At 40.6% G+C, this 23,280-nt stretch overlaps 1 protein-coding gene across 7 annotated transcripts in view; it reads left to right on the top strand.

Annotated features, from left to right (window-relative positions):
- PDCD1LG2 (programmed cell death 1 ligand 2) overlaps positions 1-23,280 on the top strand; it is a 119,390-nt gene that overhangs the window by 50,676 nt on the left and 45,434 nt on the right. For 2 of the 7 annotated variants that reach the window (XM_019965987.2, XM_019965986.2), the window contains one exon: positions 11,172-23,280. This exon is cut by the window's right edge and continues 19,931 nt beyond it. The exons of the other annotated variants lie outside the window; for them this stretch is intronic. In XM_019965987.2, the coding sequence (XP_019821546.1) occupies positions 11,172-11,177 (6 nt within the window). In that variant the 3' untranslated portion in view covers positions 11,178-23,280. The remainder of the gene's footprint in view (positions 1-11,171) is intronic. 7 annotated transcript variants of the gene reach the window in all.

Genomic DNA, 23,280 nt, shown 5'->3' with positions numbered 1-23,280 from the left:
TGCTTCAGTTTTGTCATCTGTAAATTGAGAAAGTTAAATCAAGTCCAGGAGGGCAAACAAGCCTCATGTCAGGTGCGGGGAATGCCTGGAGCAGAGATGAGGATAGTTTGGGAGACCGTTTCAAGATGCAAATTGTGGTGATAGAAGGATGAATAATGTCTGCCTTGGGTACAGGGTGGGAAGAGTTGAGGGCCTTGGCCATTTAATGACAAATGTGGAGGGGATGTTTTTCATTTTTAAAAAAAAACTGTGTTTATCTGTATTTCTGTTCATCTTTATCATGTACATACGTACATGACATTATTTTATGGTCTATTAGTACTTGTTTTGATTGCATTCAAAGTTATTTTCAGATTGATTGAAGTCTTTCTAATCATGTTTAGAGCTGCATAAAATATAGAACTTGGTTGATGATCATTAGCAAAGTACTAAAGGAAAAATTATTTTTATTTAGTATAATGTATTATGGTTTTGTCAAAGCAGATACAAATGTGTTAGATTTTCAGTAGATGCTTTTTTTTTAAGTTCTTCCCTAAAAAGTTGCTCATCAGTTATTAACTCTTTATTGAGAACTGATTTAACATTTGGAATAATATCCCCTGGGAAGAAGAGGGAACAGGACATGGAAATACTGATTTGAGGGATGGAAAGAGAATAGCTCTGGGGCCAAGTGTTTGGACAGCCAAGAAAACTTGAAATGTGTTTCTGGGGATGAGGGGGGCACTTCATGCTTCTCCGGAAGAACAGAACCACAGAACTACTTGTTGTTTAGTCACTAAGTCACATCCAACTCTTCTGTGATCCCGTGGACAGTAAGTAGCCTGCCAGGCTCCTCTGTCCATGGGATTTCCCAGGCAAGAATACTGGAGTGAGTTGCCATTTCTTTCTCCAGGGAATTTGCCCAACCCAAAGATCAAACCCATGATTCCTGCATTACAGGCAGATTCTTAGCCTGAAAAGTATGAAATCTGTAGGGCTGGCAGGTTGGGAACTCGGGTAGAATTTTTTATATTACAATCTTGAGGCAGAATTCCTCCTTCTCTGATTGCTGTTAAGGTCTTCAACTGATTGAATGAAGCCCACCCATATTATGGAAGGTAATCTACTTTATTTAAAGTCAGCTGATGGAAATAAATGTTAATTACATCTGTTATACAACATACCTTCAGAGCAACATCTAGACTAACATTTCACCAAATAGCTGGGCACAGCAGTCTAGCCAAATTAACATAAAATAAACCATCACAGGCATCAAGAAATGAGGGGGACATTCTTGCCTGGAGTAAGTCAGTTTGCCAGACTTCCTAGAGCCTTTGAAAATACAAGTATGTGGCCATGTATTTTCTGGTCACTCGAGTTTTCCAAATGACCAGGGCTTTGTCTAATACCCGCTCATCCATGCAGCTGGCACTCCAGATTTGCATGTAGACTATTTAGGGGTTTTTGTTTATTTCAGCAAGATGTTTTTCCCTCAACTCCCTGCCTGTCAACCATTCAATAACAAAAGGGCATCTGTGACTTCAGAATCTACCACTTTGTATATTTTGAAGTAATGAATATCTGAGTAGATCTAGAGGGGGTAAAAAAAAAAAAAAAAAAACTTGTAGCCAAGAAATTACTTGATAAAATCAAACAAGTTTTTTGAAAAAATAACTTTTACTTCTCAGTAAAATGGACAAATTATAAGAGCTGGACTTGACTTAACTAATATCTTGTTTCATTGCCAACACCCAGTGAGAACTATAGATAGATATGTATACTATGTATAGATAGCTTTGGGAAGTCCCCTTGAGTGGAGCAGCACACTCCTACACTGTTTTCATCATCAGGCCAGTCTTCTGTCTCTTGACTAGATTTGAGCTCTTTTGCATGGCTTTTCAGGCCATCCTTCTCCCTTTCCTGTCCCCAAGTCATGCTCATTCCTACCTTTGCGCCTTTGTTCATGTTGTGTCTCCTGCCTGGAATGCCCTCTTCATTCCTTCTTGCTGACTCAAACTCAAACTTCTTGTAGGATCTGCCTTAGTATAGAATAATAAGTTAGCATTATTATTGTTTTAATGCCAGACCACTGTTCTAAACACTCTAGAGGTACATTTAATTTTCACAGTAGCCCTATATACTTCCTCCCACCATCTCCAGTCTCAGAGATGAGGAGATACTTGTGCAAGGTCATATGACTAGTGAATGCATGGGCCAGAAAATAGACCGAAGTATGCCAGTACAGAGCCCATGCCTGTACATTAAACTGTCCTCCCTCTCTTAGTCTGTAAGACTCTCTGCAGCTCGGCCCTCTTTGTTTTTCCCTCTGCATTGTACACACAGTCTATACCTCTCTTAAGTGCATGGTCACAGCATTATTTCCTGGGTTCTTCTAAGTGTACATGTTTTATATCTACTTAGTCAATGAAATGAAGTGAGATATTACTGTTAATAAAACTATTGGGTATTTGGTTTTGTCTGCTTTATTAGCTGTTTTTCTACACTTCTTTTAGTTTATTCTATGATCAGTTTAAAAGAAAGTGACTGATTTTGACCAAATTAAGCTTGCTACTAAAAAATCTTGTTTAATTTTAGTTGAGTTTGCCAATTCAAAAAAGAACAACTTATAATGATTTCTAGAACATTTGTCATACTTTAGTAGGCACCTATTAATGAGAATCAACCACAGTTAACACTCTCCTACCCACTGGTGTGTATTGATAAAAAAATAAGAGTAGGCAAACCATGGTCAGGGGGTCAAATCCCCACCTGTTTTTGTAAACAAAATTTTTATTAAAACTTAATCATGCTTTCCGTTTTCATATTGTCCCTCCCCCCTAATTTCCCATCCGTTCCTCTGCTTCTTATGGTAGAGTTGAGTAATTGCAACAGAGACCATATAGCCCATACAAATCTAAATTTTTTATAATCTGGCCCTTTACAGAAAAAGTTTGCTGTCTTCTGACCTAGAGGTACTCCCAGGCTTTACACTTCCTTCCACACTAAATGTAATGGGTTGGTCAAAAAGTTCCTTCAGGGTTTTTTGTAAGATATGGAAAAACCTGAACGAACTTCTTGGTCAACCAAATACTTCTTCCTGAGCTAAGTGATACAATGTCACCCCCACTCCTATGTCAGCTTCATGAAGTCTGAGGCCAGAGCCCACCGGAAGTTCTTAGGCCAAGCTAGCCTCTCACTCTCCGACACAGTCTCTGCTACCCTAGCTCTGCCTCACCCCCAAAAACCACCACTGGGGGACAGTGTTAGGTTCTCGGCTTTCCAGGAGCAATCCTGGGCCTTCATATTCTTACTCATTATCATTTCAGAAGATGAAGTCTTGGGACTTGCTCTGACCATGTTCTTTGGACATATTTCATTTCATTTCTTTAATTTTAATTCTTATTGAAGTATAGTTGATTTACAGTATTGTGCTAGTTTCAGTTGTACAACAAAATGATTCAATAATACATATATAGTTTTTTAGATTCTTTTCCATTATCAGTTCAGTTCAGTTGCTCAGTCATGTCTGACTCTTTGCAACCCCATGAATTGCAGCACGCCAGGCCTCCCTGTCCATCACCAACTCCCGGAGTTTACCCAAACTCATGTCCATCGAGTTGGTGATCATCCAGCCATCTCATCCTCTGTCGTCCCCTTCTCCTCCTGCCCCCAATCCCTCCCAGCATCAGAGTCTTTTCCAATGAGTCAACTCTTCGCATGAGGTGGCCAAAGTACTGGAGTTTCAGCTTTAGCATCATTCCTTCCAAAGAAATCCCAGGGCTGATCTCCTTCAGAATGGATTGGTTGGATCTCCTTGCCGTCCAAGGGACTCTCAAGAGTCTTCTCCAACACCACAGTTCAAAACCATCAATTCTTCGGCGCTCAGCTTTCTTCACAGTCCAACTCTCACATCCATACTTGACCACAGGAAAAACCATAGCCTCGACTAGACAGACCTTTGTTGGCAAAGTAATATCTCTGCTTTTGAATATGCTATCTAGGTTGGTCATAACTTTCCTTCCAAGGAGTAAGCGTCTTTTAATTTCATGGCTGCAATCACCATCTGCAGTGATTTTGGAGCCCCAAAAAATAAAAGTCTGACACTGTTTCCACTGTTTCCCCATCTATTTGCCATGAAGTGATGGGACCAGATGCCATGATCTTCGTTTTCTGAATGTTGAGCTTTAAGCCAACTTTTTCACTCTCCTCTTTCACTTTCATCAAGAGACTTTTTAGTTCCTCTTCACTTTCTGCCATAAGGGTGGTGTCATCTGCATATCTGAGGTTATTGATATTTCTCCATTACAGGTTATTATAAGACACTGAATATAGTTCCCTGTGCTGTGCAGTAAATCCTTGTTGTTTATTTTATATATGGTAGTATTTCTTCATCCCATACTCTTAACTTAAACCTCGTTCCTGCCCCTTTGGTAATCATGTTTGTTTTCTATGTCTGTAAGTCTGTCTTGTAAATAAGTTCATTTGTATTTTTTTTTTTTGGATTCCACATGTAAGTGGACTAAGACAAATAAGATATTTGTCTTTCTTTGACTTACTTTGTTAAGTATAATATTCTCTGGGTCCCTCCATGTTGCTGCAAATGGCAATATTTCATTCTTTTTATGGCTAATATTCCATTGTGTGTGTGTATACACACACTCACATACACTATATCTTCTTAATCCATTCATCTATTAATGGACACTTAGGTTGTTTCCATGTTTGGCTGTTGTAAATAGTGCTACTGTGAACATTGAGATATGTGTCACACATACTTCTGGCAAGACTCTTATTCAAATAACTACTCTTGCTTCCCACCTAAGAAAGGAAGAGCTTGCTGGTTTTGCCTCACTGACCAGTGACTGAAGTGAGGCCTGATTACTGTGAGAGTGCCCAGAAGGGCTCAGTAATTCAATTAACAGCTGCTCTGGGCTGGGTTTTCCACTCCATGTTTCTACCCCTAACTTTCTAGGGAGCTCTGGGAAAGGTAGTGCCTGTTCCTGTTATTGTGAAAATCCAGACTTCTCAATCACCCAAGACGGGCCTTCAAGGCCTTAACCTTAATATTATAAAATTAAAAACTCATATAAAACTAAATGTAGCCAAGGAGATGGCTCTTTCCCATCCTTCTCCATGATGAATGTGGTAGTCATTAGTGTTATTTCACACAATTCTAGATCTCTTGCTCTTGTGTACACAATAGGATTGCACTTCTCTGTGATTAATTAGGTCATAAGTGTGGTCATATGACTTGCTGTGATCAACTAAATGTAAGCATAAGTGATGTCTGTTACTTTGGGGTAGAATATATAATAGCTAGCCTGTGCTTTGCTGTATTTTCTGTTTTCATCTGCAACATTCAAGGTAGTGATTTCTACATCAGCCTGGGCTTCTGAGTAACAACAAATAACAGGGCGCCTGGCTGACTGTCGGTGGGCATGGAGCATGAGCAAGAATAAACCTTTATTTATTATATTGAGATTTAAGAGTTGTTTGTTACTGCAGCATAATCTAGGCTATCCTGACTGATACAACAGGGAAACAATAGACCGTATGTTACCATTTAACATTCTGTTTCTGAGGAAAAATGCTTTCTATATAAAAAAGAAAAAAGGATAAAGCATAAGAATATATTCATCATATAATTAGTTCTCTATTTAAAGAAAGTATTTAATATACCCACCATACCTGCTTTCTCCCCCCAAAATGAAGACATTAAAATGCCAATAAAAAACATTAAACTGCTCATAATCATAAAAAATGTCCATAATTGTCATTGTGTGATGGAACCTCATATTATTTTCTTCATGTTTCCTGAATTCTGTTTGTACTTTAGTACATTTTTAAATTCCCCAATGTGTCACTGTTTTAAGTACCCAGGGGTGCCTGTTAGATGAAGAAAGGAGTTTTTTAAGCCCTGTTAACCATCCCGCACTCATCTCTCTATATCTCAGTAGTCAAATGCATTATGTAGGGTTCTTCCTAGGATCCTCTTCAACTTTTGGGAGGGAAACGCTTTTACTCCCTTTCAAGGACATGTATCAGTGTCTTAGCTGCCTCTCACAGATTCCTAGCTCAGGCAACTGAGAACGAGTGGACACATACTGCAGGGATGTAACAGACAAGGTAACTTGCACAAGGTTATGTTATAACTTTATGATGGAACTCCTAGTCCAGAATTCCTGAATCCTTTTCTGTGGTACACTACCCTTTCCATTTGTGGAAGTTCTCCTTGCAGCTAACTTGACTCACTTGTGGGGCTATTCAGGCCCCTGGCTTCTTGTTGTTATGCAGGCAAACAAGCTTTCAACCAGTATAAATTTAGGAGTGGATTCTGATTCCTAGACATCGTATTAAAAAGCAGAGACATTACTTTTCCAACAAAGGTCCATCTAGTCAAAGCTATGGTTTTTCCAGTAGTCATGTGTGAATGTCAGAGTTGGACCATAAAGAAAGCTGAGTGCCAAAGAATTAATGCTTTTGAACTGTGGTGTTGGAGAAGACTCTTGAGAGTCCCTTTGACAGCAAGGAGATCAAACCAGTCCATCCTAAAGAAAATCAGTCCTGAATATTCATCGGATGGACTGATGCTGAAGCTGAAGCTCCAATACTTTGGTCACCTGAGGCAAAGAACTGACTCATTTGAAAAGACCCTGATGCTGGGAAAGATGGAAGGCAGGAGGAGAAGGGGAAAACAGAATGAGATGGTTGGATGGCATCACTGACTCAATGGGCATGAGTTTGAGGAAACTCTGGGAGTTGTTGACCCACAGGGAAGCCTGGCGTGCTACAGTCAATGGGTTTGCAAAGAATCGGATATGGCTGGTCGACTAGAACTGAATTCTGATACCATAGATATGTATCAATTCAGTTCAGTTCAGTTCAGTCACTCAGTTGCGTCCGACTTCTGCGATCCCATGGACTGCAGCACACCAGGCCTCCCTGTCCATCGCCAATTCCTGGAGCTTCCTTAAAATCATGTCCATTGAGTCAGTGATGCCATCCAACCATCTCATCCTCTGTTTTCCCCTTCTCCTCCTGCCTTCCATCTTTCCCAGCATCAGGGTCTTTTCCAATGAGTCAGTTCTTCGCCTCAGGTGGCCAAAGTATTGGAGCTTCAGCTTCAGCATCAGACCGTCCAATGAATATTTAGGACTGATTTCCTTTAGGATGGACTGGTTGGACCTCCTTGCTGTCAAAGGGACTCTCAAGAGTCTTCTCCAACAGCACAGTTCAAAAACATCAATTCTTCGGCTATCAGCTTTCTTTTTGGTTCAACTCTCACTTCCATACATGATTACTGGAAAAACCAAAGCTTTGACTAGATGGACCTTTGTTGGCAAAGTAATGTCTCTGCTTTTTAATATACTGTCTAGGTTGGTCATAACTTCTCTTCCAAGGAGCAAGCGTATTTTAATTTCATGATTGCAGTCACCATCTGCAGCAATGTTGGAGCCCAAGAAAATAAAGAGTCTCACTGTTTCCATTGATTCTTCATCTATTTGCCATGAAGTGATGGGATCAGATGCCATGATCTTAGTTTTCTGAATGTTGAGTTTTAAGCCAATTTTTTCACTCTTTCACTTTCATCAAGAGGCACTTTAGTTCTTCTTTGCTTTCTGCCATAAGTGTGGTGTCATCTCCAAATCTGAGGTTATTGATACTTCTCCTGGCAGTCTTGATTCCAGCTTGTGCTTCATCCAGTCCAGCATTTCTCATAATGTACTCTGCATATAAGTTAAATAAGCAGGGTAACATTATACACCGTTGATGTACTCCTTTCTGATTTGGAACCACTCTATTGTTCCATGTCCAGTTCTAACTGTTATTTCTTGACCTGCATGCAAATTTCTCAGGAGGCAGGTAAGGTGGTCTGGTATTCCCATCTCTTGAAGAATTTTCTACAGTTTGTTGTGATTAGGCTTTGGCATAGTTGATAAAGCAGAAGTATATGTTTTTCTGGAACTCTCTCCCTTTTTCGATGATCCAACACATCTTGGCAATTTGATCTTTGGTTCCTCTGCCTTTTGTAAATCCAGCTTGAACATCTGCAAGTTCACGGTTCACGTACTGTTGAAGCCTGGCTTGGAGAGTTTTGAGCATTACTTTGGTAGTGTGTGCTGCTGCTGCTGCTAAGTCACTTCATTCGTGTCCAACTCTGTGTGACCCCATAGAAGGCAGCCCACCAGGCTCCCCCATCCCTGGGATTCTCCAAGCAAGAACACTGGAGTGGGTTGCCATTTCCTTCTCCAATGCATGAAAGTGAAAAGTGAAAGCGAAGTCGCTCAGTCGTGTCTGACTCTTATCGACCCCATGGACTGCAGCCTACCAGGCTCCTCCATCCATGGGATTTTCCAGGCAAGAGTACTGGAGTGGGGTGCCATTGCCTTCTCTGTGGTAGTGTGTGAAATGAGTGCAATTGTACATTAGTCTGAGCATTTTTTTGCATTGCCTTTCTTTGGGACTGGAATGAAAATTGACCTTTTCCAGTCCCATGGCCACTGCTGAGTTTTCCAAATTTGCTGGCATATTGAGTGCAGCACTTTCACAACATCATCTTTTAGGATTTGAAGTTGCTCAACTGGAATTCCATCACCTCCACTAGCTTTGTTCTTAGTGATGCTTCCTAAGGCCCACTTGACTTCACATTCAAGGATGCCTGGCTCTAGGTGAGTGATCACACCATTGTGATTATCTGGGTCATTCTGTGTATTCTTGCACCTCCTCTTAGTAGTGTGTGCTTCTGTTAGGTCCATACCATTTCTGTCCTTTATTGAGCCCATCTTTGCATGAAATGTTCCCTTGATATCTCTAATTTTCTTGAAAAGATCTCTAGTCTTTTCCATTCTGTTGTTTTCCTCTATTTCTTTGCATTGATCACTAAGGAAGGCTTGCTTATCTCTCCTTGCTATTCTTTGGAACTCTATTCAAATGGGTATATCTTTCCTTTTCTCCTTTGCCTTTAGCTTCTCTTCTTTTCACAGCTATTTGTAAGGCCTCATCAGACAGTCATTTTGTCTTTTTGCATTTCTTTTTCTTGGAGATGGTCTTGATAACTGCCTCCTGTACCATGTCATGAACCTCCATCCAAAGTTATTCAGGCACTCTATCAGATCTAATCCCTTGAATATATCTGTCACTTCCACTGTATAATCATAAGGGGTTTGATATATGGCATACATAAAAGTCTAGTGGTTTTCCCTACTTTTTTCAATTTAAGTCTGAATTTGGCAATAACGAGTTCATGATTTGAGCCACAGTCAGCTCCCAGTCTTGTTCTTCTGATGACTGTATATAGCGTCTCCATCTTTGGCTGCAAAGAATATAATCAATCTGATTTCAGTTTTGACCATCTGGTGATGTCCATGTGTAGAGTCTTCTCTTGTGTTGTTGGAAGAGGGTGTTTGCTATGGCCAGATATGTGTTATGCTTCCTTAAAAAAAAAGTTATTCTAGTCATCCAAGTCATACTTTATTAGAGCTTCCAGACCTAATAAAGCAGCCTGACTTCTCTACTTTAGAGATCATGAGATTGAGTTTAAGGCATGTTAAGTGACAATTGATGAAATAATGACAAAAAAATTGAAAGATCTTGTGATCCCCAGTATAACACTATTTATTTATCCATTCACTCTCAAACATGTATTGTGTTTTTATTTGCAAGACTCTGTGTCAGGTAGGCCATGGGAGAATTTTGAAAATAACTTAAGCACATTAGTCATCTAAGAGTCTTACAATGAAGTATTAGAGATGAGGCACTCAAAAAACTGCTCTCATTGCCATAGTTTAGGTTAAGATTAAAATATAAGAGGCCAGCTTTCTAAATACCTCTGTATACCTCTTTCTGTATACTTCTGTATACCTCTCTATATTTCTATATACCTTATATTAAAATATGAGGCCAGCTTTCTATATATACCTATATAGTAGTTGGTCCAATATCTTCATTTTGTTTTGCTTTGTTTACTTGATTCTCTTGTCTTTCCTCTAAGAACTTCCATCAGAGAACCAACCACAGCTTTGGCATTCTATTATAGCAACATGGACATGTCTCCTTTTCTTTTTCCTATGCCAATGATTCTAATTTTTTTTCTTCTTTTCTCTTATAACCCTTTATATATATACACATATATATTCTGAGTAGGAAAAATTTTGAGTTGTCCTCCTATATTCCTCTTTTACTCTCATACTACTATCAAACTCAAGCATATCTGACACCAGATGTGTGGAAGTTTTCCCCACATCAAGCCATTCTCTGCATCACAAGGTGAGTGTCCTACAATGTAACTCAGTTCTGACACTAACTGGTGATAGTGTGAGATTCCACAGGTTAAGGGCTCAGTTCCCAAGAGTGTTCCCCCTCCACTTCAGATGCCAGTCACACGTTCAGGCTGTCACCTGTACTTCTGACCAATCAGCTATAAATCTGAGGTCCTTGGGTTCAACTAATTTGCTAGAGCTGTTCACAGGGCTCAGGAAAATAGTTTACATGTTTTATCAATTCATTATAAAAGGATATGATAGAGGATACAGATGGACACTGGTCCCTGCTCTTGCTAGTCTCAGGGGGCCCAGTATCCTCAGACTGAAGGGGAAAGGGAAGGGAGCAGTTTCAGAAGCCTGGTGAGAACTGCAGGAGGAAAGGGCAGACCACAGAGCTGTAGGCTTTAAGAGAGGGATAAAATGGACCTGCAGCCTGTCCAGTAGGTGACTGAGGAAGAGATCTCCCAACCTTACTCTCCTATCCCATGCAATCTCCTCTCTCTCTGATACTTGAGGGGAAAAATGGAATGGAAACCAGAGGAAAGAGAGGCTAGTGATGCAGTCCTAGGACGTGCACAAGCTGAGCAGGGTGGAGGAAAATGCATCTCCAGGAATAAACAGAAATATCTGACACAATGAAAGGTCTGAATAGGTAAGCCCCTTGAACTTTGCTCCAGTATTTCTCAGCTGCCTGCAGCTCAGAGAACAGAGGAGAGAGCTTCTTGCCATCAGCCTGGGGAGAGAAACTAAAGATTTGGACTAGGGCAAATTGTCGAGGGGGTGAAAAGAAAGCTTTAAGCCCTGCTGCCTTTGAGCTTTTTTTTTTTTTTTGTTTTTAACTCCAATTTTCTCACTCCAATCAGACTTTGAGAGTTTGTGTATTTTCCAGTCAGAAAAGTGATTTTTCTGTTTGTGAACTTTTCTCTCCAGATTTGAACCTGTGGTCTCAGGAGCTGGGGTGACCTGATAGGACATCCTCAAGAAACTTCTAGACTCTGAACAAGAATCCCCTGGCCTGCAGAGCTTGTTGTTTGTACTTTTCAATTGTCTTTGTATAAATCAGCACTTTATTCTGGAGACTGCAGCACGACTAGGCAGCACCCACCACCGTGTAACGGAAAGTCAGGCGACTGCCCCTCCACTGACCTGGGCTCTCTCCCCCACAGCCCGTGGCTCCACGCACACACTACTGCACTTTAGAAAACAACCACAGTGGATCCTGGACCCCCCTGAGGGTCCTCTGGCTCTTTTTTCTTCCAGACTGGAAACAGAGGGAATTATTTCTCCTTAAGTTTCCAAAGTGGTTTCCAGAAGCAGAGACAAGTAGAAGTTTCCAGTTACAGAAATGGACAGAAGATTGCCAGTGGAGTTATTTTTATGTGTAGTTTCCTCTGGATACTGAACAAGCCTATTGAGACTGTGAGTTCACAGACAGGACTTTATACAAAATCAAGCCATAATTGACATGTTTTATGGTTTACAGGAAGCTAGAAAACATCTGTGTTGTTTTAATGAAATGTTTAAGCATTGAAGTACACAGAGTGGTCAACTACAGATTGTGGAGAAAAGCCATTGAGTATTTTTCTGAGATCTAAATCACAAAGCATTGATTTTAACTTGTAATGGAACTGTGTTGAATGGTATTTTAAAAGCAAAAGCAAACTACATCTTCCCTTCAAAAAATCCTGTCTTCTTAACCTCAGAAGCCAATCATACACATTTTAAGTTTTGTCATACTAATATGCTATTTCTGCAAAAATTTCAGATGAGTAGCTATAATGGTCAAAGCACCAAACTAAGGGTCCTTTCCTAGTCTTCTCTTTGACTTTAAACTTAACCTTTCAGTAGCTCAGTTTCCAGGTCTGTGATAGAGTGATGGTCACTAGCCATGACCTCTGATGGTCAGTACTAGAAAACCCGTGGGACTCCATTATCATGTGTCAAGGAGGAGGGTAACTGGATGTGGTCCATCAGGCTGATCATGTTCAATTTGGTCTTTGTGCTAGTACATTCAAGGCATTAGCTGACCTATAAACTATCCAAATGTAAACATTATCAAGTATAACAGATGATGAATGTGCTTCAAGCAAACTCTTTTAACTGATGCACAAAGAATAATTTTAGGTTGATGAGAATGAAGGGGGGTGAAAGTGGATAATAGACAATTATGTAATATCTCAGTTTCTTCTGTTGAAAATCAAAGAATGCCATTGAAGAATAAAACTCAGTTCTTCAAAATGTTCCAGATGTTCTGCTTTTGGCTAAGTGGTTTCCTCAGGGACCATCCAGATCAGTAAGTTTAATGTTCCATAAGGCCAATTGGCTCCCATAGGTTTAAAAGCCTTTGCAGCACACTCAAATGCCTCTTTAGAAGGGCAGGGTCCCACAGCTGTCTCCCAGGTCCCATGTGTTGGTCTGGGGCCCCTGCTGGGGAAGGAAGCACCTCCTAATCGTGCAGAGGTCAGAGCAGGCAGACAGGACCTTCTCCCCGAGGAAGCAGGTCTGTCCATGTGGGCTGCACATCTCCACTGATACGTGATTGGCATGCTGCATCCTTGGGTGGTAATATTTAACTCTGTAGGAACCTGGTGGAATAATGGCTTCTGTCAAAATACCACCATCTTTAGTCCTAGATCAGGGTTATTTTCTTAAACACCAAATTGGGACAGGGCTCCCTAGCTCCAGTATCCCAAAATTCAGGGTTCTTTGGGGAAGAAGAGCACTAAGCATTGTGTCCTAGTGTGAGAAATGTTCTACAGTACAGCCTAACAACCATAATGATTAACATTTACCAAGTACTTCCCACCTGATGTTGTCTAGCATTTTATACATATTATTAAAATGAATTCTCTCAAAACCCTCTAAGAAAGGCACTATTCATGTCTCCATTTTAAAGATAAGGAAACTGAGGCACAGAGAGGTTAAGAAATTTGGTTAAGGCTGCCTGGTTAGCTTGGAAAGGAGAGAACTAGAACAATGAAACCATATTCATTACACCCCACCATGTGTCCTTTACTGGTTACATACACCCTGTAGTCCTTTTTCCTGGTCTAGAATTAATTTCACTCTTACTGTTTCCAAAGAGGCACTACAGGAAGTAGAAGACAGGCTCTGATGTCAGAGATTCCAACCCCACCTCAACTGTATATGAATTACACAACTTTGTACATATCATCTGATCTCTAAGCATCAGTTTCCTTATCTAAAAGATGAATACAATCCTCCCTTGGTATCTCAGGGAACTGGCTCCAGGACCCCCTCGGATACCAAATCTGTGGATGCTCAAGTCCCTTATACAAAATGGTGCCATATTTTTGTATAATCTATTCATGTTCTCCCATATACTTTAAATCATCTGCAGATTACTTATAAGACCCAATCAGTGTAAGTGTTTAAGTAAAATAGTTGTAACTACAATATAAATGCTATGTAATAGTTGAAGAGCATATTTAGGTTTTGCTTTTTGGAATTTTCTGCAATTCTTTTCTAATATTTTCAATCCTTAGTTGGATGTGGAAACTCAATATGAAGGCCCAGCTGTAATATAAAAAAGACAGTTAGCATCTTCCTTTATCAGGCACTTAGCATGTACAGCACATGGTAAGTACCTGTTAAATGACAAGTACCACTGGTAATCCCCCTATGTACCAGCCACTACTGTTCGCTAAATGGGCAATGTCTGGACACTATTAAGCTAGTCTGTCTGCAGGATATTTCTCCTAAATCCTAACCCTAGGGGAGAAGTGAGCTTCCAAGGATTTCCAGCCAAGGGGTTTTGTCCCCAGGCTCTCCTATACATGCCGCATTCCCCAGCTAAGTCAAGGGGCTCTTCAGTCCTCCAGTATGCCTTGTGCTGTCCCCTGCACCCAGAACACCTCTTTTCTGGGGCCTCAATTTGCCTTCACAAAACCCTATGCTTTCTTTAGATGCCAGTTCTGCCAGTGAATATTTTCTGTTTTTTCTTCCCCCCCACTACTGAATATGAGCTCTCTTTACTTTGGGTGGAGCCGTGTTTTCTTTGTCCCTCTCTGAAACAGTTATCTATTTTCAGTTTTGAATCATGAGGATTTGAGCACATTTTATATCGTCCCCTTAGCTATATGCTCCTAGAGGGTGGGAAAAGAGTGAGATTTTGTCATTCCTGCAGTATCTTGTATGTGAGCGATGCCTCATGCATGACTGGCTCTGAGACTCATTACAGCACTGGACAGAGTGGCTACACTTAATGTTCTTACTTACCATGACCTTAATATGATTGGCCAGAAAGTTGTGCAATGGTAATCCTCAAAGAAGAAGAGCTAAATGAGTTCCAAGTATTAAAAAAAAAAAAGTCCCTTTTACAAAGAAAGCAAAAACAGCATTTGGGAGAGTTTGAGGACTTGAGAAAGCCAAACAAGCAAAAATCACCTATGACGCCATCATCCAAACACAAGTATTTTCATTTTTGCTGTTAGCAGTTGCTTTGTCCAGACTCGTACAGCATCTTGGTAGAGTTGTTAACATGTCATTTTCTGTCCTTTTTTCAAGTTAGTCGTTGTACATAAGTTCACAGATGAGCTTCCCAGGTGGTGCTAGTGGTAAAGAACCTGCCTGCAAATGCAGGAGACATAAGAGATGTTCAGTCCCTGGGTCGAGAAGATTACCCTGAGGGGGGCATGGCTACCCTCTCGAGTATTTTTGCCTGGAGAATCCCATGAGCAGAGGAACCTGGCAGGCTATACCCCATAGGGTCTCAGAGAGTCAGACATGACTGAAGCGACTGAGCACACATGAGTAAATCCACAAATATGTTGCTGACTAGGCTTCCTAATTCTCATTTTTAATGGATGCATGGGTCACAGATCCATGATAAGCTGGAATTGGACCCAAACTTTGTTTATCACCTGATCACTCTAAGCCCCTATTTTGACCATTAGATCACAGTGTTATTTGGGGTTCCTAAGGATTAGTGGCACCCCACTCCAGTACTCTTGTCTGGAAAATCCCATGGACGGAGGAGCCTGGTAGGCTGCAGTCCATGGGGTCGCTGAGGGTCGGACACGACTGAGCGACTTCACTTTCGCTTTTCACTTTCATGCACTGGAGAAGGAAATGGCAACCCACTCCAGTGTTCTTGCCTGGAGAATCCCAGGGACGAGGGAGCCTGGGCTTCTATAGGGTCACACACAGCCTGGGCTGCCGTCTATAGGGTCACACAGAGTCGGACACGACTGAAGTGACTTAGCAGCAGCAGCAGGATTAGTGTGATTTCAGAGCAGTATTTTGGAATCCCTGAAAAGTTTGGATATTTTCATTTCTCCCAATGCACAGACACCTTAGTAAATGACTATGTCCCTTTAGGGATAGCTTGGAGGAAGACCTCCACTAAGTATTTGCAGCATTGTTGCACAGTCCTTTCTTAAGGGTCCAATTTTCCTCCTCAACCAGGAGCTTCAGATCTGTGAACTGGTCGGGTCTAGGAACGGGGCAAGAAGCTGACTCTTAACTGTGATAAGTCAAATTTCTGTCATATGGGTCAAGTAGTGTTTTGGTAGGCCAGCCACCCACCGCTGCCCCCCGTCCCCCACCCCCACTCTGGGATCCAGTCATCTCCACTGAAATCAGGAAGCCCATCTCAGTGGCAGCATTATCCAGCATCAACTTTGGCCTACAGAAAACAGCTCCCTGGAGGTATTCAAGATTGCTGGGGCTCCCTAACTAATGCATTTCTCAATGCTTTAATGAGGGAAACATCCCTTGGACCCTTTCAAAGTGAGGAAAGACACATAGGTTACATGATAAATTACTCCATTATTCCTATCTCCCTAAGCCATTAACTCCTTTCTATACATTATTCCAGAGAAATTCTATCAAGTCAATATCATTGAATGTATTGTTGAACATAGGTTTCTGAGACAAGCAAACTGAGCCACTCCCAGCTGCTCAAACTACATTTGTTTTACCTAGCTTTTGCTGTATAACAAAACTTAGTGGCTTATATTTATCATATGTTTTTATGATTTTGTAGGTTAGCAATTGGGGTTGGGCTCAACTGGGGCATTTCTTCCTTACATGTCAGCTGGGTTCATTCATGTGTTTGCAGTCAGTCTGGCAGTTTGACAGATAGGCTGAAAGATGCTGGTCTCAGCTGATCTTACATGTCTTGGAGTTGCTGCTGATTGCTAGTGGGCCATGTGTCTCCAGCAGGTTAGTCAGGCTTCATCAACATGGAAGCTGGTCCAGAACAGGAAACAAGAAGGCAAACCCCAACATGCAAGGGCTTTACAGGTTTCTGTTTGCATCACATTTGTTCCAGTCTCATTGGCCAAAGCAAGTCAGACAGCTATGCCAAAACCCTTTGTGGAAGGGGTTACATAAGGGCACAATATACAGAGTGGCATGATTCTCTGGGGCCTATTATTGTAACAGTTTACCATAGCATTAAGTCCAAAAATCTATGGAATGTGTATTATATCAGGGCTACCTAAATTAAGCCCCAACCCAATGTTATGTTCTGTTCACCTTGGTCTGATAACTTAGAATCCACCCTCTATTATATTAGATATGTTTCTTCTAATATAAACTTAACCAAATCTTGTCATTCTTCTGGAGTATAACCCTCTTCCTCCTGAACAAGACTGTGCCCTTCTCTCCCTAAGTAGGCTGGGATCTGACTCCAAATAAAAGATTTAAGGCCATGAAAGTTGGGAGCAAAAGAGTTTAAAATGAATAGGGATCTCCATGCAAGGCAACTGCTCCATATAGAGTCATTACAGGTTTTCAAGCAAAGGAAGGCTAGTATCATCAAATAGGAAATAGAGGCTTATTCAAAGGAAGCTCAAGGATACTTGAGAGATTCAAGATTCTCAGCTTCATCCAAGTCCACTCAAATGTTTCCATTCCTCAGAGTCCTATGCCTTCCAAATTACTGCCTAAACTTTGACATTTGAGATTTGGCCAGTCTGTGGATGCTTAGTTTGGGTCTGAATGTTTTAGGTATGTCTCCTATATGTAGAGGGAATAAGAGATACTCTGAGGAGCAGCCTTAGGAGCCCTCTGATGCCCTGAAGATGATTTGAGTTAAAAGATATGAGCTTGTAATTTTTTTCCTGCAAGCACTATATCACCATCAGAAGTAGCCATCTCATCTTACTTTCCTTATAGTCATCTTCTCTACCATAATGATCACATACAGCAGTTACTTGATCTCCAAAAGCCAGCTGACCAGTGGCATTAAACCTGAGAAGAACAGATGATGATGTCATCTGTCATCAATAAATCATGATGTCATCACATTCCATAAATTACCACTTGCCATCATCCATTGGTGAAGAGCTTAGCTCTGAGTGCAAAGCAAATGAATCCAGATTCCTGATTTGAAAGTCTGTTTCCTGAAACCACTCCTAGTATCAAATACTGTATCATCCAGGGTTCAGTCAGAAAAACAGTGTATTTAATATAAGGAATTGGTTATAAAAATATTAGAAGGCAGAAAGAGTAAAAAGTGATACCAAGGAAATCCAGATATTAGAACTGCAAAGAACAGTTCCCTTTCTGCCGTCTACTGCTACGACACATTCAGGAACTAGAAATAGGAAGAAATTCTCCCCTTCCCACATTCCAGTCCCTAAGGCTTCCCATTTATTAAACAGGAAGTCAGCAGGCAAAGAAGGCTGGTAAAGGAGGTTTGCTGAATCAGAGCCCTACCACCAGCAGGTCAGAGTAGAGTAAGGTAGGCTTAGAACCAAGAACAGTTCAAAGGATCTCGTTGCTGGATCAAAACTTATCTGAGTAAAGGAGATGTATTCCTTGTGAGAGGAAAAATACAGAGATGATGAATTCCAATTGAACTGTAGGACAAGGAACTTGCTTAAACTTTGTGACATCTCACCACATAACAAGAGCCTATTAGGTATTTCTTGATTCAGTCAGTTCAATTCAGTGGCTCAGTCGTGTCTGACTCTTTGCAACCCCATGGACTGCAGCACACCAGGCCTCCCTGTCCATCACCAACTCCCAGAGTTCACTCAGACTCATGTCCATTGAGTCAGTGATGCCATCCAACCATCTTATCCTCTATTGTCCCCTTCTCCTCCTGCCTTCAATCTTTCCCAGCATCAGGGTCTTTTCCAATGAGTCAGCTCTTTGCATCAGGTGGCCAAAGTACTGGAGTTTCAGCTTCAACATCAGTCCTTCCAGTGAATATTCAGGACTGATTTCCTTTAGGATGGACTGGTTAGATTTCCTTGCAGTCCAAGGGACTCTCAAGAGTCTTCTCCAATACCACAGTTCAAAAGCATCAATTCTTCAGCTCTCAGCTTTCTTTATAGTCCAACTCTCACATCTATACATGACTACTGGAAAAACCATTTCTTGATTAACTGAGTAAAAAAAATAACAACTAGGAACGGCTTTGGCCATGAGTATAGAACAAAATTAACTTATTTTAACATGCACTTTGCAGAATAAGTTATATCACTTGGTTGCAAGCAAAAGAATATCTGATGTAAACTGGCTTAAATTAAAAAGCAGAACGTGTCAGCTTATGTTAACCGAAGAGTCAAAGGTGCCACCAAAGGTACAGTTGGGCAGAGGTGTCTAACAGTATTTTCTGTATCTCTGTCGAAGTTCTCTCCACTATCTCTTCATTCTGTTGCCTTTTTGTTGACTCTACATTTGAAAATCATCTCCCTTTGTGATCACAAGGTGGTTGCAGTAGTTATTAAACCTTCCATGTTCAAATCTACACACACACAAAAAGCCATTTTGCCAGCATTTGCAGCAATTCATATATTAACTCTAGACAAGTTTATGTCATGTGCCCTCTCCTAAACCTATCACTAGAAGAAAAAGAATATGTGAGTTATGTCTTAAGTTTGGAGCTCCACTCAGCTGTCGTTTTTGTTGAGTCACTATGTCATGTCTGACTCTTTGTGATCCCATGGACTGTTGCAGCACACCAGACTCCTCTGTTCTCCACAATCTCCCAGAGTTTGCTCAGATTCATGTCCATTGAGTCAGTGATGCTATCTAACTGTCTCATCTTCTGCCACCCCATTCTCCTTTGGCCTTTGATCTTTCCCAGCATCAGGGTCTTTTTCAATGAGTCAGCTCTTTGAATCAAGTGGCCAAAGTATTGGAGCTTCAGCATCAGTCCTTTCAATGAATATTCAGGATTAACTTCCTTTAGGATTGACTGGTTTGATCTCTTTGCAGTCCAAGGGACTCTCAAGAGTCTTTTCCAGCACCATAATTCGAAAGTATCAATTTTTTGAAGTTCAGCCTTCTTTATGGTCCAACCCTCACATCTATACATGACTACTGGAAAAACCAAAGCTTTGACTATATAGACATTTGCCAGCAAAATGATGTCCCTGCTTTTTAATATGCTATCTGGGTTTGTCATAGCTTTCCTTCCAAGGAGTAAGCATCTTTTCATTTCATGGCTTCACTCACCATCCACAGTGATTTGGGAGCCCAAGAAAATAATATCTGTCACTGCTTCCACGTTTTCCCCATCTATTTGGCATGAAGTGATAGGACTGGATGCCATGATCTTAGTTTTTTTAATGTTGCGTGTAAAGCCAGCTTCTTCAGTCTCCTCTTTCACTTTCATGAAAAGGATATTTAGTTCCTCTTTACTTTCTGCCATTAGAGTGGTATCATCTGCGTATTTGAGTTTGTTAATATTTCTCCCAACAATCTTGATTCCAGCTTGTGATTCATTCAGCCCAGCATTTTGCATTATGTACTCTGTATATAAGTTAAATAAATAAGGTGACAATATTCAGCCTTGACATACTCCTTTCCCAGTTTTGAACCAGTCAGTTGTTCCACCTCCAATCCTAACTCTTGCCAATTGACTCACATACAAGTTTCTCAGGAGACAAGTAAAGTGATTTGGTACTCCCATTTCTTTAAGAACTTTTTACAGTTTGTTGTGATCCACACAGTCAAGGGTTTTGGTGTAATCAGTGAAGCAGAAGTAGATATTTTTCTAGAACTCCCTTGCTTTCCCCATGATCCAATGAATGTTGGCAATTTGATCTCTGGTTCCTCTGTCTCTTCAAAACCTTGCTTGTACATCTGGAAATTCTTGGTCCACATACTGCTAAAGCCTAGCTTGAAGGATCTTGAGTATAACCTTGTTGGCATGTGAAATGAGCACAATTATAATGTAGTTTGAACATTCTTTGGCATTACCCTTTTTTTCCACTTAGTATATGTGAACTTAAAATGTAGAATATGGTAGGACCCCAAATTATAAATGGATGCTGGAGAGGAAAACCAATGTTTACCATCAAAGCCAGTTATTTAATCAGTCAACAGTTGATGAGCTCTTACTATCCACAAGGCTCTGGTGATTTAAGATGGCTAAATTACGGTCTTTGTCACTCACCACTAGGCTGAGAAGACAAAGATGAATGTAACCCTGATATCTGCCAGATATTGGGATAGATGGATAAGAATCCTAGTGATGTCATTTGTGCTGAGATGTCGGAAGAGCCCAGATGTTTCTGTGGGCTTCTCCTAGAATATATAGCACAAGATGTCAGAAGCCTATTCTAAGAAAAGTATTGCTCTCACATAAGACCCTGAGGAAAAATACTTCTAAAATATCACATTTTTGAAAGTTGATCATCCTGCCTTTTCTGATGATGTATTTCTTACCTCTATGGCATTTAGATGTGTTAAAGTGCTGGATTTGGACTATACATTATTCCTTTTGTTGAGCTTGAAACAATAGATAACCAATGTTATAGTGTCAGTAGCCATCATGAGGTTAATTGTTTATCATTGTAGCTAACTTTCATACCATGTGCCAGACATAGTTCTAATGGCTTTACATGTATCACATTATTTAGCCTTTACAGTTCAATGAAACAGAGGCTATTCTTATCTCCATTTTACATGTAAGCCAAGTAAAGTCCACAATAAAAGCTCACATCACATAGCAGAACAAGACCTCAAGATTCTGCAGGTTGCCCTTGGTCCTAGGGCATGTAATACAGTCAAGCTTATACCACATGGTACTTTGTAATTACATATGTGTTTGGTTTTCTCCAAAAGCCTGCATCATACCCACGAATAGGAGCTGGATGTTTATTCATTTACAAAGTCCTAGAACCCAAACCCAAATGCAATACCACTTCAGTATTCTTGCCTTGAGAATCCCATGAACAGTATGAAAAGAGAAGAGGATAGAACACTGAAAGATAAACTCCCCAGGTCTGGAGGTGCCCGATATGCTACTGGAGAACAGTGGAGAAATAACTGAGGAAAGAATGAAGTTCAGTTCATTTCACTTCAATCACTCAGTCATGTTCGACTCTTTGCGACCCCATGGACTGCAGCACACCAGACTTCCCTGTCCATCACCAACTCCCAGAGTTTACTCAAACTCATGTCCATTGAGTCGGTGATGCCATCCAACCGTCTCATCCTCTGTCTTCCACTTCTCCTCCCTTCTTCAATCCTTCCCAGCATCAGAGTCTTTTCAAATGAGTCAGTTCCTCACCTCAGGTGGCCAAAGTATTGGAGCTCCAGCTTCAGCATCAATCCTTCCAATGAATATTCAGGACTGATTTCCTTTAGGATGGACTGGTTGGATCTCCTTGCAGTCCAAGCGACTCTCAAGAGTCTTATCCAACACAACAGTTCAAAAGCATCAGTTCTTTGGCTCTCAGCTTTCTTTATAGTCCAAGTCTCACATCCATACATGAATATTGGAAAAACCATAGCTTTGATGAGATGGACCTTTTTTGGCAAAGTAATGTCTCTGCTTTCTAATATGCTGTCTAGGTTGGTCATAACTTTTCTTCCAAGGAGCAAGCATCTTTTAATTTCATGGCTGAAGTGACCATCTGCAGTGATTTTGGAGCCCTCAAAAATAAAGTCTGTCACTGTTTCCATTGATTCCTCATCTATTTGCCATGAAGTAATGGGACCAGATGCCATGATTTTAGTTTTCTGAATGCTGAGTTTTAAGTCAACTTTTTCACTCTCCTCTTTCACTTTCATCAAGAGGCTCTTTAATTCTTCTTCACTTTCTCCCATAAGTGTGGTGTCATCTGAATATGAGGTTATTGATATTTCTTCCAGCAATTTTGATTCCAGCTGTTGCTTCATCCATCCCAGCGTTTCTCATAATGTACTCTGCATATGAGTTAAATAAGCAGGGTGACAATATACACCATTGATGTACTCCTTTCCCGATTTGGAATCAGTCTGTTGTTCCATGTCCAGTTCTAACTGTTGCTTCCTGACCTGCATACTGATTTCTCAGGAGGCAGGTCAGGTGATCTGGTATTCCCATCTCTTTAAGAATTTTTCACAGTTTTTTGTGATCCACACAGTCAAAGACTTTGGCATAGTCAATAAAGCAGAAGTAGATGTTTTTCTGGAACTCTCTTGCTTTGTCGATGATCCAATGGATGTTGGCAATTTGATCTCTGGTTCCTCTGCCTTTTCTATTTTTTAAAATTTATTTATTTATTTTAATTGGAGGGTAATTACTTTACACTATTGTAGTGGTTTTTGCCATACATTGACATGAATCAGCCATGGGTGTACATGTGTCCCCCATCCTGAACCCCCTTACCAACTCCTTCCCCATCCCATCCCTCAGCGTCATCCCAGTGCACAGGCTTTGAATACCCTATTTCATGCATCAAAGTTGGACTGGTGATCTATTTCACATATGGTAATATACATGTTTCAATGTATTCTCTCAAATCATCCCACCCTCGCCTTCTCCCACTGAGTCCAAAAGTCTGTTATTTATATCTGTGTCTCTTTTACTGTCTTGCATATAGGGTCATTGTTACCATCTTTCTAAATTGCATATATATGCCATAATATACTGTATTGGTGTGTTTTTTTTTTTTCTGACTTACTTCACTCTGTATAATAGGCTTCAGTTTCAACCACCTCATTAGAACTGGTTCAAATGTGTTCTTTTTAAAAGCTGAGTAGTATTTCATTGTGTATATGTACCACAGCTTTCTTATCCATTCATCTGCTAATGGACATCTAGGTTGTTTCCATGTCCTAGCTATTG

Source organism: Bos indicus, chromosome 8, assembly GCF_029378745.1.
Source record: "Bos indicus isolate NIAB-ARS_2022 breed Sahiwal x Tharparkar chromosome 8, NIAB-ARS_B.indTharparkar_mat_pri_1.0, whole genome shotgun sequence".
Classification (NCBI taxonomy): domain Eukaryota; kingdom Metazoa; phylum Chordata; class Mammalia; order Artiodactyla; family Bovidae; genus Bos; species Bos indicus.
Note: the sequence above shows the minus strand (reverse complement) of the source record. Positions and strands in the feature narration are given on the sequence as shown.